Below are 17,880 nucleotides of genomic sequence, written 5' to 3' on the forward strand. Positions count from 1 at the left end.
GCAGTGTACTTTAATATTTACTACTGTGTACTTGGATTTTTGCTACTGAGTACTGTTCTTGTATCTACCAATGAGTTTTTATCTGGTCTTCCCTATCTTCCCTTTGTTCTATTGTTCGGCTACTGGGGGGGAGGGGTGATATCACTCCAACTTGTAGTGCAGCAGTAAAGAGTGACTGTAGTTTATCAGAGCACATGACTGGGGCACCTGGGCAACTGACAATATGTCTAGCCCAATGTCTAATTTTAAAATTAAATATTTAAAAATCTGTTTATGCTTTTTAAAAATGGATTTCGGTAGCAGCACTCAATTGGTGTGTTTTTTAAGTCTACATAAAATAATGTTACATGAACCCTATAGGATTGTTTTTCCTCCAATAATGATGAATTGTATCTTAGTTTGGATCAAGTACAAGGTTCTGTTTGATTATGACAAGAGTTAAAGGGAACCTTTTTTTAACAATTTTAGTTATTTGATTATAATAATGTCCATAGGAGATTACCTTCCTGTAATTTAGAAATACATTTTTCTTGAAAATGTTTTGTGTAAATGAAGGTTTGTATTACATATGAGCTGTTATATGTGATAATTCTTATTAATTCTTATTGAGGACCCTTAGTGCATCAGGCAACAGGCTTATTTATGAATAAAACTTAAAGACCACATTTTGATAAATGGCAATGGATCCTTAAAGCTAATCAGCAAGTGAAAAAAGAATGATCCAGGTTGCAATACCATCTTTTTTGTAGGAAGTCACTAAGCACAAACCAGCCATTGTAGCCATTTGGTATTTGAGGGCTTGTATCTATTAAACAGTACCATATTTTTTTTTTTTAACTCAGGTGAGATTTTTATTTGGTACAGTCAAAAGAAATTACACACATAGGCATGTTAAACCGTACAGAATCATACAATGTTGTCAAGTCATAAAGAGCAGCGGTGACACATCAATACAGAAAAACAAGTTCTCCCTGTCTCAGAACATACAGTAAGCATAAGAATTTATACATTCTCCAGGATCCACAGCTGCCATATTTCCATACATTTGTCAGAAGTATTGTTACGCCTAGCAATTAGTTGTTCTACATTACACATGTTTTGAACTGATTTTTCCCAGTCCGCATATAGAGGGGGGAGCTGAGATTTCCAAACTTGTGCTATGAGTCTACGTGCTTGAAATAGAATTTTATGTAGTATATTTTTTGCAGGGCGAGTCAGCTGGTTAGGGGGGTCCATACCTAAGATATACCACTTGGGGTCAAGTGGGATCTCAAAGCCTAGGATAGTGGTAATACGTGTTTGTATCCTGGCCCAATAATCCTGTAATACAGGGCAGGACCAGAACGTATGTAGTAAAGTTCCCTCCGCCGCATTGCACCTAACACAAGTATCCGGAATATCAGGATTGATCCTATGCAACCGAGATCTGGTATAATACGCCCCATGTATCAAGTACAGTTGCAAAATTCTGTATTTATATATGGGTGAAATAGACAGAGGGGTTAACAACACCTGGGCCCACTGATCGTCAGTTATATAATCAATGGAGCGCTCCCATTGCGCCCTTGCTTTTATAGATGTTTTCCGCAAAACCAAATTTTGTAGTTCTTTGTAGAAAAGAGTGATAGAGTGCCGGGAGTTCTCAGAAATCAGTAGTTCCATTATGGAAGAGGTACCAAATTGCAGACGTTTGGATTTATTCAGTCTATAAAGCGCAGCCCTCACTTTGTGGTATATTAGCCATTGAGAATTGGGCAAAGAATAGGACTGCCTTAACTCACTAAAGGGAACCATACCATTGTCGGACCAAACCTGGCCTACAGACCATATCCCCGCCTGGATCCACTCTTTTGGAGAGGACAGCTTGTCTAGAGGAGCAAGTTTACTGTTATACCATAAAGGGGTTTGCAGTTCTAGTACTACTGGATGGACCAGTTGGAGAGACCGTTGCAAACAGAATTTTTGCGATTCTACCAGAGAGCAATCACTCACCAATTGCTTTGTCTTATACAGGTTCAGGGCCAGAATGGCATAGAAAGGGGGGAGATCAGATTTCAATAAACATTGCCATAGCTGAAATAGGGCGTCCTCAGGCAGAGCACTTTTCAGAGTACGGGTTTGTGAGAGTTGGGCCGCGAGGTAATACAGATACATGTCTGGGAGGGCCATGCCCCCATCATTTTTGGGTCGCTGCAGTGTTTTAACGGACAGCCTGCATCTGGTGTTCCCCCAAATAAATTGCCGGAAGAGGGACGCTAAGTGGGCAAAAAAGGGGGCTTGAATCTTAATAGGCGCATGCCACAGTACATAAAGAATTTTCGGGGCAATCACCATCTTTATAAGTTGTATGCGCCCAGTCGGACCCAAAGGGAGAAGTTCCCATGCCTGAAATTTAGCTTGAGCCCAATAGAGTAAAGGCGCAACGTTAAGAGTATAATAGGACGATACAGGGGTAGCAATGTGAATTCCCAAATACGTAAATTTATCAACCAAATGTAGTTTTGCACAATCCGGGTTCAGGGGGCCATTTAAGGGGTCTATTGGAAAAAGTGTAGATTTAGAGGGGTTGATTTTAAGGCCCGAAATACGTCCAAAGTCTGCAGTTAGCGTCAGAAGTTCCGTCAATGAATCGTGTGTGTCACCCAAGTACACTAAAGTGTCATCTGCATACATTTGCACCTTCTCCTCTCTGTAAGCCAGACGTAGGCCAATGATACGTGGATTTTGTTTAATTGCTAAAGCAAGAGGCTCGATGGCCAAGGCGAACAATAAGGGGGACAGAGGACACCCCTGGCGTGTACCCCTAGCTAGAGTAAAGTTCTCAGTTTGTGAGGCATTAAGTCTTAGGGATGCCACCGGGGTCTTATAGAGAAGTTGAACTAGCGAAGTGAAATGAGGGCCAACACCAAATGCTTTAAGGACACGCCACAAGTACACCCATTCAACTGTATCAAAAGCTTTGGCAATGTCCAAAGCAGCAACTGCTCTCTGACCTATATTACAGTGGTCTACAGACAAATTAAGCATCAGCCTTCTAATATTGTGCGCGGTGGTTTTGTGGGGGATAAAACCGGTTTGGTCCTCAGTAATTATGTGGGTGATAACTTGGTTCAGTCTCCTGGCAAGGACCTTCGCAAGGATTTTAACATCCGTTGTCAAAAGCGATATTGGCCTATAGGCCTCAGGTGAGGTTAAATCCTTGCCAGGTTTGGGCAAAAGAACAATCGTTGCCTCATACATGGAGGCAGGAAGCCTTTGGACTGTAAGGGAGTTATTGAAGGATTCCAAAAGTTTCGGGGCTAGTAAATGGGCATGCTTTTTATAAAATTCAATCGGAATGCCGTCTGAGCCCGCAGCTTTACCTGCAGGGAAAGAGTCAATGGCCTCCTGTATTTCAATTAGTGACAAAGGCCGGTCTAAGAACAGTTGAAATTCTTCAGTTAGGGTAGGAAACCTCAAACCATCGAGAAATTGGTCCAGCCCCTCTTCCCCGCGTTCCAGTTTAGAACTATAGAGATCTGTGTAAAAAGTCGTCATGATTTGATTAATTTCAGTGGGGTCTGTGGTGATTACCGAGTCAGCTCGTTGGAGTTTCGCTATTGTGGGGGGAGTAGTCTGCGCTCTGCTGAGGAGGGCCAGCATTCTACCCGCCCGCTCACCTTGCTCTAAGATACGGGCTTTGGCAAACAAATGTTTGTATTGGGATTTTTCCCACATTGCCTTTGCATAATTGCCCTGGGCCAGCTTCAATTGGGCTACCAACGCCGGGGAAGGGTTATCTGCGAGAGCGGCTTCTAAGCGCTGGACTACACCCTCCAAAGCCTGCTGGGCTTGTCTGGATTGTTTTTTGTAAGAGGAGATTTCTTTGTTCAAGTACCCCCTAAGGTAAGCTTTAAACGAGTCCCAAACAATGTTAATGTCAGCGGAGCCCTGATTTAACTGAAAAAATTCTTGTATAGTGGCCGCATGTTCTTTGTCATTGTTAAGGATTGAGAGCCACAGAGGGTGTAAAGACCAGCGAGGTCTACTCTGGGTACTTGGCAGAGTAAGTTGTATCTCTAGGGGGGCGTGGTCAGTGATACCCCTAGGAAGGTACTCCACTAAATGTAAGTCAGAGAGGGCTTTGTCATTGACAAATGCCAAGTCTATCCTGGAAAGCACTGAATGGGACAACGAGAAGCAGGAGAACTGTCTAAGACCAGGGTGAAGGAATCTCCAGGCTTCGACAAGGCCCACATTGCTAGTAAGCGAGGCTAGATTGGATTGAGGGTCTGTAATGTCACTAGGACGGATACGCAATCTATCCAAGGCCGGGTCCATCAGGGAGTTGAAGTCCCCAGCAGCTATCACTTTGGCATGGGGAAATTGAGCTATGAATTGAGTAAGTTGGGAAATACATGATGAGTCATATGGCGGAGGGATGTACAAATTGGCTATCACAAATTCTTTATGATGAACATTTGCATGTACAAAAAGAAATCTACCCCTAGGATCGGATTTTAACGATAGGAGTTGGAAAGGAACCTGCTTGGAAATTAGGGTAGCAACACCAGATGAGAAGGAGCTGTAAGTAGCATGATAATGCCAACCAACCCAGGGCTTTTTGAGTCCGAGTATTCTCCTACCCTCCAAATGGGTCTCCTGCAAAAGAATGATATCCGCCCCCCTCTGTTTAACATAGTTGAGCACTAACCTACGCTTAATAGGGTTATTAAGGCCACGGACATTCCAGCTTAACAATTTAAGCGTCATGGGGGATTCCAAAACCATTGGATAAATGTGTGCAATTGGCCAGTCAACATAATGAAAAATAAACACCTGAGTCGAACAAAAAAAGCATTAAACCCGATAAACATTCCCAACCCACACCCACCCCTTCTACTTTGGTACCCAACGTTAAGTAGAAATGATCCCATAACAGATAACAATAGATATATGGGGGTGTTAGCACAACCGCTCAATCAGAGCTGTGAGAAACTCGCACAAATGAGGCCCGCTTCTGGGACCCCGCTCCGTCCCTCAACACATAATGTATAGATAACAGGTTCTGCACAGACGATAGACAGTAGAAAAACATTGCATTCAAAGTAACATAAGTCCCGTGCAATAGGAAGTTCTTACCCACATGAACTTGGCAGGCGCCAAAACACAGCCGAGCCTGCTGTGCACAGTAAAAGGAAAAACAACAAAGAACAGTAGGATGGTCATCATGGTGAGGGAGAAAAAAAAAAAAAAAAAAAAAAAACCCCACCCCCCCCTTCCTGGAATAGAGTTAGGAATATGCAGTACCTGACAGGTAAACCAAGCACAGTCCCCGGGCATCAGGAGTATGTCAAGCAAGAAAAGGAAATGTCCACAGGAGCAAAAATCCCTGAAGCAGTGCAGAAACCAACTCGTACAGCATGAGGTAACGATCCAACGCGTATCGCGTATGAAAGACAGAGAAGGTAACCAGTATCCAGTGGTAGATAGTGAATATTTAAACAGGGAAAAATTTGGCTTGCCAAGTACAACAAGGGAAAACAAGCACCTTCTGCAGGAGGATGTGTTCACCAGCAGCTGGCCCGGTGTAGCATAGGGGGAGAGAGAGAAAAAAAAAAAAAAAAAAACCCCACCAATCTTGCAAATATCAGGGATATGCCGTTCCAGGATATAAAATGGCATCAGGTGCAAATATCATGTAGGCAGGATAGGAAGTCGAAGTAGAAATCTTACTGTTCCCGCTGTAGGCGATCCTGGCCCTCCTCGCCCGCATGACTGGGCCTACGGTCCAGCCAGTCTCCCAGATCCTTAGGGGAAGTAAAGAAGTGAGTGGAGCCATCAGAAATCACTCTCATCCTGGCGGGGTATAGCATTGCGTATTGTATATTCTTCTGTCGCATGCGTTTCTTGCAGTCGATGAACTGTGCCCTTTGCTTTTGCACTTCGGCCGAGAAGTCAGCATAAAGAGAAATTGTACTGTCCTGGAATGTGAGCGAACCCTTCTGCCTAGCCAGCTTCAATAAACCATCACGGTCACGGGCATTCAAGAGTCGGGCAATGAGTGGCCTAGCAGGAGTTCCAGGGGGACCACGTCTAGTGGGAACTCTATGAGCTCTTTCAATCGTGAAGGCCTGGGAAAGGGATTGCGGCCCAAAGGTAGCACGCAGCCAGTCTTCCAGGAAAAGTTCAGGGGCATCACCCTCCACATTCTCAGGAAAACCTACAAACCGTAGGTTGTTCCTGCGGATCCTATTTTCCAAATCATCTGCTTTCTGTTGGGCCATTAGCAGGGATTTCTGTAACTCTTGTACGTTACCTTGTAGGGGAAGACAGGAGTCCTCTAGATTACTGATCCGCTGCTCTGCCGCCATTGCACGCTCACGCATTTTCTGCATATCGTGTCTTATAATGGAGAGGTCGACTTTAATTTCGTCAGTTTTAGCACTGATGAGTGAGGCACAGGTGTCTCTAGTCGAGCGAATTTCCTCCAGAACATCTCTCAACGATGGTTCGGCCAGCTCCTGGGAGTTCTGATCCGATGCGGTAGTCGGAGAGCTAGGCCCTGAGGAGGACGCGCCATTTTGTTGTTCACGGCCTTCCCGGGCAAACTTCCCCAGCTTCGCGGCTGCTTCCGACGCCCTTTTTTGCGCTCGATTTTGCCCCATTAAGTGGCGTGGTGGAAGGGGATCCCAAATGTGATCCACGATGCAGGGAAATAAAAGGTCTACCGACCTGTTTCAGGATAGTAACGCCGTCAAGGGACGGAGCTCGCCAGATATGCGACCGCTCACATCAGGTAGGTACCCACGCCCCAAACAGTACCATATTTACATGAATATGTAGTCACTGGTATGGAGACATTTCCAGATTCTTTCAAGTGTATGGGATTAGCATCTTCTCTAGAGTATTGCAAGAACATCAAAGCATATAGACTACAAGTCTAAAAAGGAGAAAGAGAAACAATGGTATGACTTAGAAGTGGCAATATGTCAGCTGTAGAGTTGGGGGCCCATTTACTTAGCTCGAGTGAAGGAATAGAAGAAAAAAAACGTTGAATTTCGAATGTTTTTTCTGGCTACTTCGACCATCAAATTGGCTACTTCGACCATCAAATTGGCTACTTCGACCTTCGACTACGACTTCGACTTTGAATCGAACGATTCAAACTAAAAATCGTTTGACTATTAGACCATTCGATAGTCGAAGTACTGTCTCTTTAAAAAAAACTTCGACCCCCTACTTTGCCACCTAAAACCTACCGAGGTGCCATGCTAGTCTATGGGGAATCGTTTGTTCAATGGATTAAAATCGTTCGATCAAACTATTTGCGGTAAATCCTTCGACTTCGAATATCGAAGTCGAAGGATTTACATTCGGCAGTCAAATATCGAGGGTTATTTAACCCTGGATATTCGACCCTATGTAAATGTGCCCCCAAATGTAGCATTCAATTTTATTAACTCTCTGTCATTTTTACTTTAATTTTTCAACCTGACCCACAACCTGCATTCTTCTTCTTCTATATCAACAATATGTAACCTTGAGCAAGTAATTTTAAGGGAGATTGAAATTGGGGGATATTAGAGGGTTTGCAGCAGTCACAACACTATCCTTACTATCACTAAATAGTTTTAATATATTGACACACTTATCAAAGATATATGTGTCACTTCGTCAAAATTAGTGATAAGCGAATCTGTCCTGTTTCACTTTGCCGAACAATTAGCAAAACTGAAAAAAATCGTGGAATTACAAACAATTTTCAACAATTTTTTACAAGAGCAACACTTTTTTCTCAGTCCAAATGCATTAAAGTCAATGGCCATTTTTCTTGTGGTGACTTCTCTGTATCTGCGACTTTTTTGTCCAAATTGTTTTTATGGCGACTATTTTATCATTGCGAATCCATGCCTGGCACAATAATTCACTCATCACAAGTTAGACAGGGCCAGATTCCACAAAGCAACAACCCTAGGCTGCATGATCCCAGTTCCGACCATTTGCGCACGCACCCCCTTCCCCGAGGCCACATGGTCCAAGTGCCGACTGATTACCATGCGCAGCACCCCTGCACCCAGTCCCCAGTGCTCCTTAGGATGCGGCTGGGTGGCATGCTGCCCCTAAAATTTTGCCGCCCTGGGCTTAGACCTTTGTGGTCTCACACAAAGGTGGGCCTGTAGTCTGTGTTCCCCTGCTTTGAACAGCTGACCATCAATGTGGTCTATGTGATGTCAGAGCTCAGTACCACTGGCAAATTGCAAGAAGGAATTCCAAAAGCACTGAAACAAATCATTCCAGCATTGGATGTAAACTATTAAATCTAGGGAAGGGGTTCTCTCTCATTTGCCATAGGGTTGCTGGCAGTGGGAGTTGACATTCATATTTCAGAGAATATGAGAATTTCTGGGACAGTTGACAGTTGTAGTTAAGCAACAGCTGGCAAGAAACTATAATTCCCTGCTTTAAGTAGTATCAGTTGATTTTCGTGTAGATACAGATACTGGGATTTTGCAACATGTATTTATTGCAGTCTGACAAAAGTGGGGTTAAAATCTTGATCAATTACAAATATAGGAGTCAGATTCTTGAATGACATTATAATCATCTTTGTACTATTACTGTGTAAAGTACATGGCAATACCCTCTCTAATTTTGACACCATGTACTGAATTGCACATAACATGCCACATGCTCTCATAGAAACACACATGTGCCACGCAGAGCAGCACTAACCAACATAGTGACATAAAGTAATTATTTTTCAAATGTATGTTGGGCTAACATACTAATATGGTATAAATCTGACCCATCATAGTAACCCATAGCAACCATCTAGCAATTAGCTTTGATTAGTCTAGTGCAGTTAGTATAATGAAAGCAAATTTCTGGTTGCTATGGGTTACTGCTCTGAAGAATATTTGCACCACATTAGGTGTATATAAGTATATTGTTATTTAAACAGTAACTTGTTTGTGCAGCTGTTGTTATTTAGCGATGAAAAATCATTTTCTCTTCTCAACATCTTATGTGACTTTGTTATAATAGTAACTTTTAACTAACTAAATAACAAAGACAGAAAAAAATGTCACTTTAGTACCAGCCTCTCGGTTTTTTTCTCTCCCTAAAGTTCAGTAACTTTGCAGATGCTGCAGAGATTTAGCAGTGACTAACAACTAAGAGATCACGTACAACACACACAATGTATCTGCTAATGATGTAAAGAGTTATATAAACGTGTTGCTGGAATCACACCACATGGCATCCATTTTCACATCAGAATCAGTGGCATCTTTATGGTATCAAAACATGAACACCTGGGAAGCAGAACACACAATGACACTAATGCTTTGGCACCAATGTGGTTAATCAATGCCACTAGTACAATCACACACACTTGTGTTTCAGAAAATATTCAGGTGATGTACCCCAAGAGTTATTATAGCAACAAAATGCACAATTAAATGATAAAATGGTCTCATCTTGCTGAATTTTTTCCCACTTAAATATAATGATTTATTTGCATGTTTGTGCCAGTTTATTACATTAGTGCTCTGAGGTTTGGCGTTGTGTGCCAAAATTATTCCGCATACGCACATTTTGACACCAGCACTACTGTTATATACTGTAGTATAAAGTGCACAGACCGCATGTGCCATTTCTCATGGCAGTACAAATGATCCCTTACCATTAAACAAAACCATAAGGCGGTTAGACTGATGCCAAATAGGGGCAGTTTTGACTCCGTAATCGGCTACCGATTATGGAGTCAAAACTGACCCTATGTGGCATCATGGTTTTGTTTTATGCTAAGGGATAATTGTACTGCCATGAGAAATGGCACTTGTGGTCATAAAATGTTTGGCAAGCTTTATAATCTAGCTGTGCACTTTATACTTTATACTACTGTTTATAACTTTTACTGAATAAAGCAGTGATAACTGGAAAGCCTTTCCTAGACTCTCCATTTCAAGTGCAGGTAAAGGATCCCTTATTCGGAAACCCGATATCCAGAAAGCTCCGAATTATGGAATGGCTGTCTCCCATAGACTCCATTTTATCCAAATAATCCAAATTTCTAAAACTGATTTCCTTTTTCTCTGTAATAATAAAACAGTAGCTTGTACTTGATCCCAACTAAGATATAATTAATCTTTATTGGAAGCAAAACCAGCCTATTGGGTTTATTTAATGTTTAAATGAATTTCTAGTAGACTTAAGGCATGAAGACCCAAATTACACAAAGATCTGTTATCCAGAAAACCCCAGGTCCCGAGCATTCTGGATAACAGGTCCCATACCTATAGTGTATATATATATATATATATATATATATATAAAATAAAGAAGAGACCAGCAACACCAGGGTTTCTGTGAGTAAAAAAGTGTTATTGCATATGTAACCGACGTTACGTTTCGGTCCCCATTGGGACCTTTCTCAATGGGGTTCACCTTGAGAAAGGTCCCAATGGGGACCGAAACGTAACGTCGGTTACATATGCAATAACACTTTTTTACTCACAGAAACCCTGGTGTTGCTGGTCTCTTCTTTATTTTGTATACTAATCTTACCGAGCACCCAGGTAAAGGACTTGGAACGGAGTGCTGTCCACTACAACAAGATATATATATATATATATATATATATATATATATATATATATATATAACCAATAAGGACCTGCAGACCAGCACTCCTTATATAATGTAGTTTGTTTTTTACATATTGTACAGAAGTCCCTATCCTGAAAACCCCAGTTCCCAAGCATTCTACATAACAGATTCCATTTGTGTGTGTGTGTTATTTTTTTTTGCATGGACCATGTTGTGACATATCTAAGAAAAGTTTTCAATCTTTAGTCACGCTATAAAATAAATGTGAAAGCTAATTCTTGAAAGGCTAATACATACCAGTACATGACTAAAATTAGCTTTCTATAAATGGCAAGGCCACTTGTATGTTATGTACTTTGTTATTCAAACAGAGATGAGTATTGAGAATTGCACTATGTTTTGTATGAAAGCATCTGTTTAAAAAGCCCAAGGTGAAATGAAAATAAAATATGTGGGAAAATAAGAAATGGCTTATAGAGTGTTATTCACCCTCTTTTTAAAGGGTGCTAATATGGCTTTAATATGAAAATATGAATGAAGTAATGCTGTATTATCTGCTAAGAAAACCTCTCTCCTTTTTTGGCAGTATAACAAATCATGTCATTACAGAAGTGGGCATACTGTAAAATCATTTTCACATTAAACACATAAAAATGCAGGGCTCTATCTTTCTATCTATCTACAGTATCTATTTATATATTCTGCAATCACAATTTACTTCCATCTATATATATATATATATATATATACATAAAAATATACATTTATGTTAATGAGACATCAGAAATGTCCTGATTATAAGAGAATGCACGAGGTGCAGGGGTTAAATGGAGCTGCAGTATGAAAAGAGCTCCGCCTCCCCTTTCAGCACCTGGTACTCTATAGACAGTTGCCTCAGCAGTAGATTTCAGAAGGGATTGGAGGAAAACAAGAGGGGGTGAGAATGTGACAACTGCCGGCTCTGGCTGCTGCCTTGGGGAGGCCTCCCGCACCTGTCCCTGCCTGTCTCTTGGCCAGCACTGTTGTTGAATCAGACAAGCAGAGAAACATTCTTATTTGCCAGAGCAGAACGGCGTGCAGAAGCAAGAACATGACTTCTTCATTCAAGCTGGATTTTCTTCCTGATATGATGGTCGATAGCCGTTTGCTAGTTTCTGACAGAATGTAAGTACAGCGCCAGCTTCTATCTAGAACAGTGCTGTGCTGCATGCAGGCTCCAATGCTCATGTTTTTTAAAAAAAGGCAACAAAAGCAGGACATCTCCACCTCTCCATTCTGTACTTCCTCTGGCTATATGGAGTTTTAGGAGTCTTTAGCCTGTACAAATCACACATTTAAAGCCACTTTGCATATCTTAATAATGTGCTACTTAATAGTCATATAGCTATTGCAGCCTATAAATTAAACACATTTATATACATATTTTTTTTTCTTTTGCTGGAAATGACATTCTTTACTCTGCTCTCACCCGTGACCTCAGTTAAAATGTATATTTTAGGATGTGCCAAATCTTAATGATTTAGCCCCTATTGTGCATTTAAATAAAAAAAAAAAGACGATGGTTAATATTTTTTCTTCCAATTTTTTTTTTTTTGATAATTAAACCCTGTATCACTTGCAACAGCCATTTGATATCTACATAAAGCTAAGCTAGTGATATTTAATAGTATTATATTGTTCTGCAGGAAGAGTGTAATATGGTATGTTCTGGGATATTACAAACTAAGCTGGGATTTAAGCTGGAATGTATCTGCCTTTCTACTTTATAGGAAGACTTTAATTAATGTTTAGGAGAAAAGGTTTTTTTTCCCTTTTGCATTCTTACACAAGGTCATATACAAAAAAAAGTATATAATTAGTAGTTAATAAAAACCCCAATGAACCCCAATCATTTTAGTAACTGGTAAACTTGCTTACAGGTTATCTAATCATAGGTCTTCAGGAAAATAAATCCCACAGGAATGCAATATGTAGGTTTAACATATATCTATAAATATAAGCAAGTATATGTTCTAATAACTGCCAGCTATGATTCATGTTTATGCCTCTGTGCAAAACATAAGAAGAGCCATTGAGAGTTTTATGATCAATTTTACTGGAAGCAAACTTTCCCCAGTGGTGCTTGCTGCTTTGCTAAGCACATTGGAAAAGGAGCCTTTGAGTGGTGCGATTCAATACTAGTCTATTGTTTAAGCTGCTGAGTAGGGATGTAGCGAACTGTTCGCCGGCGAACTAGTTCGCGCGAACTTCGACTGTTCGCGTCCGCCGCAAGTTCGCGAACGTCGCGCGACGTTCGCCAATAGGCGTTCGCGTCAAAATCGGTCGCCCATTCGACCATTCGATCGCTAAAATCGAACGATTTTCGTTCGATTCGAACGAAAATCGTTCGATCGAACGATTAAAATCCTTCGATCGTTCGAATCGAACGATTTTCGGATGATCGAAGTTCGCGAACAGTTCGCGAACAGTTCGCAAATTTTGCCGGTGTTCGCGAACGGCGTTCGCGAACACATCGGCGGCGGTTCGCTACATCCCTACTGCTGAGCTATGGGGATGGGAAGAAGAAAGCTTTCATGTGTTAGCCAACTCGACTCATACAATCCTTGTTGCCAGTAATGTAGAGGATGCTAAACTGTTTGTTCCAAATGATGAGTTCACAATCAGAGCCAAGCCACTCTGAAAATAAAGGGTTTTCAAAATACTGCCATTAATGTGGTTCCCTACGTGACTGTGAAGAAGGTTTCTTCCAGTGTATTTGTCCATTTAGGAGAAAAGGGAGAAATACTTTTTTTTTAACCTTGAAATGAAGCAGTTAAATTCCTAAACAACTGCACGTGTGACTTCAGGGAGGTGAACCTTAGGACATCTAAATATCAGCTCACCCAATACATTTGCTTTTACTGTAACAATTCACTGCATGTGATCATCTAGTCTGAGCAGGATAATTAATAATGATTGAGTACTGTACTATAGGAAAATAAATAGAAAATCAATGATTTCTTAAGCAAATGTATAAATAAATTTCTTATATACTTCAGTGCACATTATTAGTGCTGCCCCAGGAAATATTTTTTTCTATATACTGTATGTTATTTCTTTATTATTAGGAACATTTTACAAATCCCACTGATAATAACTGTTACCTAAATCAGAAATATTTTGGAATTTTCAGGATGACACAACAATTGCTACACTGTCCACTTCTAAACACGAATTGCTTATGCTTTAGGCTATTGCGTTAATTATGCTATAGATAATAAATGCCATTTTGACAAATAACCCACTAAACAAAATGAGAATTTTAGCCAAGTTTAAAAATATTAATGATCAGCCTTATAGATTTACAACTTTTAACTTTATGTCTATAGATACCTTTGTGTGGGAGATGACACATTGTTTATGCTTCTCTATCTTGAATAAATGATTACATAAGATGACTTGTGCATCACTGTTCCTTTGAACTGGTCTTCTTATTTTTTTGACAGCAAGGCATTCACTTGAATATTGTCTAGAATCTTCCCATAAATAAAATATTAGAGAGAAAAAGAGAGAGAAAGAACATTATCATCAGTGCTGGTTCTGTTTAACATTTAACTTATGGCTTGGATACTGTATGTAGTTAATTCAACATACCCAAATCTTATTACATGTTTCTCACCTCACTATTTTATAATAGTTTATACAACATTGAGACTTGGTAAATATACAGACTTGTATGTACTTTATGTTGATATTAGCATTCTTACCTTTATTTGTACTTTGGGGAAGTGAGGGAACATTTCTCTTTTTTGGAAGATGGTTCAGTGAATATATACAAAGATGAGGCATCATATTACTCATATTAAGGGATGTTTTTTGTATCCATGTTGCTAAGGCTAGTACAGTAAAATTTTGCATTCGTTAACATGTATAGTATGTGTTGCAAAAAAATCACATACAGGTACATAGTGAAAATGTTAGTCCTTCTCCTTAGCATTTTATTGACAGGTCCCAGAAATCTTGCCCCAGTTTTAACCATTGTTTGTGCTGAATAAAGGTTGGAGGATAAAGGATAATAACTTATGAGGTGACCACTGGGACTCTAAATCATTAAAAGTAAAATAATAAATATATTTCAAATATCATAGGAAAGCAGCATGTTCCTCTTTTATACTCATTCTGCTTTAATGCTGCATAACCTAAGAGAATCATTGTAGTGCTGATTTTTATTACAGAAATATTGGTCAGCAGTTTTTGATTACTTTACTGTTTTCTTTAATAACAGTATTTCAAGTCAGCCTCAGAACGAAGGTTTTGCTATTACACTCGCTTGTCAGTTAAGCTAATGTTAAACATTTAGTGCCAATTGACTTCAAACTGCAATGGTCACCTAAAACAAACCTCCCTAAAGAAGTTGTCCTAAGACTAATGCGAACATTAAACTTTGCTGATGATCTGAATAGCTTTGAAGATCTATAGCTTCAGGGAATGCTTCATTTGTCATCTAGACACATAACTCTGCTGTCTAAATTTGAAACTAGTGCAGTTTGCCCGGAACACTGGAGTAAATATGTATCAGTAGATTTTCCTTTTGCCGGTCATGGTAGCTTTAAAGCTTGTGTTCCTCCATAATTGTTATTATTGATTTCTCTTTTAACTCTGTGGAATATATCTTCATATAAGAGTTTGGCAATGAGCAAAAGGTTTTAGACTCCAGCAGTTGCCTTACAAAGGGGGATCTTGTTGACAGTTAACTGTCATCAAGTTAAAATGTATTTTTACATGGTGTGTCATAAATTTATATTCTAAGGCAGGTAGTTGAAGACCAAAAACTATACATCTGCCCTAAATTGCAACTCCCAGCACCCCCTCAACATCTTTGCATGTTCAGTCACTGGAGGGACAACAAACAGTTTCCCATAACTGATCTATGCTTTTGCCCATGTTTGCCATATGAGATATTTTGTCCTGCTCAGGAACCAGCTTGCAAAAACGTTGACAGGATCGCTGTGGTACTTCATTATCTTAGATTACAGAGATGATCATTATCTTCCTTACGAGAGAATAGCCTTCTGTAATAGTGTTGCTAATCTACCATACTGACTGCAAATATTAGAAGCAACTACCTGGTCTAATGGGCCTACATTTTATGCTTCTAGTCTTGAAATAAAATCATTTATCAGCTTTATGACCATAATGATAAGCATGAAGTCAAAAGGGTTCAGTAGAGCATGTTTTTTTATCCATGTGGCTTGTGAGACTTTGCAAAGAAAGGTACTGCAAATGATTGGATAGTATTTCTAACTGTTTAAATGTAATAACACGATGAGATTCAGATTTTAATGCATGCCATTAAAATATGACCCTCAAAACTGCAACAATCCGATTAAAATGTTCTGCAGGTTAAAACATTTTGCAGCAACGATTATGAACATATGCATGTATTTGTAGAGAGATTTACTGCACTGCAACAAACACATATAGACATAATGAAAAAAGCATTGTTACTTCTGCTAGGGGAGATATTATTGTTCATTATATCACAACTGTCATATGTATTGAAACCTTGGCCACCAGAGCTTTACAATACTTCAGTGGCTTTTCTTTCATCTTAGGTGTTAAAATGCTATTTCTCTTGATGAGTATTTCTATCCACTCCTTTTCAAAGAAGCTGAGACATTCTCAAACACATTTTTGTGAATAATGATATAGGTGACATTTATCCACTAAGTGGGATCTGTCTCCTGTGTGAGAAAAATCTTCTCACCTTAGTGTTAAGACAAAGAGCTGTCAATAACATTGATGAAAGACAAAGAGCTGTCAATAGCATTGATAAAAGGACACTATCATGTTAATTTAAGCTTGCATTAACAAGAATGTTTAAAAAAAAAGTAATATATATGATCAAATAAGTTTTTTATTGTTTTTATTACATAATGTTTGTAGCTGAGACCATGTCCAACCTTATAGGCATAGGCACTCAATTTTGTTATATTTTCAAATTAGCAAGGTAGGCATTTAAAAGAAGAAGCAGTTGGATCACATTTATGTAGGTGTTGACTTGCATACTTTGCATTACATGAGTACAGAAAAGAGACCGCATTTAGGCCTTTTGCTGGAAGTGGCTTACAAAGCCTTTTACGACAGCTAAAGCATTAATATGCTTATTATTTGAGTGTGCAGAAAATGTCTTTGTACTCAAATAATGTTAATCTTCAGTGCTATACTTAATTGGTTCACTTGGATTTTATGCAGCTGCTTCAATCTGCAAAGCCACAATTTTCCCCCAATGACCCTAAATTTACACATATGAGGAACAGGTCCAATAATAAATTTAATCATTTCCGCTCACATTTACTTTATCAGACTAAATTGCTAAAACATCTGATGTTTTAAATTACAGACTGTTCATGGTATTCATACATTTTTAAGGAATGTAAATGTAAGTATTTTATTAGCCTTGATAGGACATCATTTTAATTTAAAGGTGTGTGTTTGTAATACACAATATGCAAGCTTGGGTATAGAATGCTTACAAAGAGAATTGTCTTTGCACCCATGTGAATAAGATCTCTATAAATGTGAATGCATGATTGCTACCAACATTCCAACTCTATACAGGTGGGTTACTCAGTATCTTATCTCAATCAATTTTTTTCTATACAGGCAGATTTAGCATACTATGAGGTTGTATGTTACTTATGCATTCTCCATAATGAAAGTAAAATGTTTGTGTATTCTGAAGGCAAATAAATAAGGATTTTAATTTAGGTTTGTTAATATTAGAAACTTAGCTTAAAACTTATTTCAATTTCAATATATTGTTAATTGTCTCCATGAGTGAATGCATATTTTTGTGTTGTGGTTACTGGCATGCAATAGTTATCAGTAAATGGTTTTGTAGAGTTATTTTGTGTAAATCCCATTTACTCCTCCATTTAGCAAAATAAATCAAAGCCAGGGCACAGGAACTGGATTATTTTTAATTAGGGTGGAATACATATAATGGCACAAAATCTGTCTCAATGTTTAAAGGTGACTACTACGTAAAAAAGGTTTATGAGGATCTATGAACAACTCAAGCTTGTACAGGATAAATTAGTCTTTCCATAAATATGTCCTGTAAGTGTCTAAGGGGGTCATTGCTCCTAGTGACTTTATACTATGGCCAGCGCGTCAGTTTGTAATGGACCTTTGTAAACACACAAGCATATTAAGTTTGGATTGTAAGCTTTCATGAGCAAGCCCCTCAGTATTTCTTTAGATGGTAATTAATGTCACTTCTTATGTAATACATCAGGGTTTCTG

The 17,880-nt window shown here is 39.3% G+C and overlaps 1 protein-coding gene across 22 annotated transcripts in view; it reads left to right on the top strand.

The window, feature by feature from the left end:
* The window catches only part of celf2.S (CUGBP, Elav-like family member 2 S homeolog), a 282,887-nt gene that overhangs the window by 30,383 nt on the left and 234,624 nt on the right, over positions 1-17,880 (top strand). For 3 of the 22 annotated variants that reach the window (XM_041587476.1, XM_041587471.1, XM_041587473.1), the window contains exon 1: positions 11,486-11,757. In XM_041587476.1, coding sequence (XP_041443410.1) covers positions 11,684-11,757 — 74 coding nt within the window. In that variant the 5' untranslated portion in view covers positions 11,486-11,683. 22 annotated transcript variants of the gene reach the window in all.

Source organism: Xenopus laevis, chromosome 3S, assembly GCF_017654675.1.
Source record: "Xenopus laevis strain J_2021 chromosome 3S, Xenopus_laevis_v10.1, whole genome shotgun sequence".
Lineage (NCBI taxonomy): Eukaryota > Metazoa > Chordata > Amphibia > Anura > Pipidae > Xenopus > Xenopus laevis.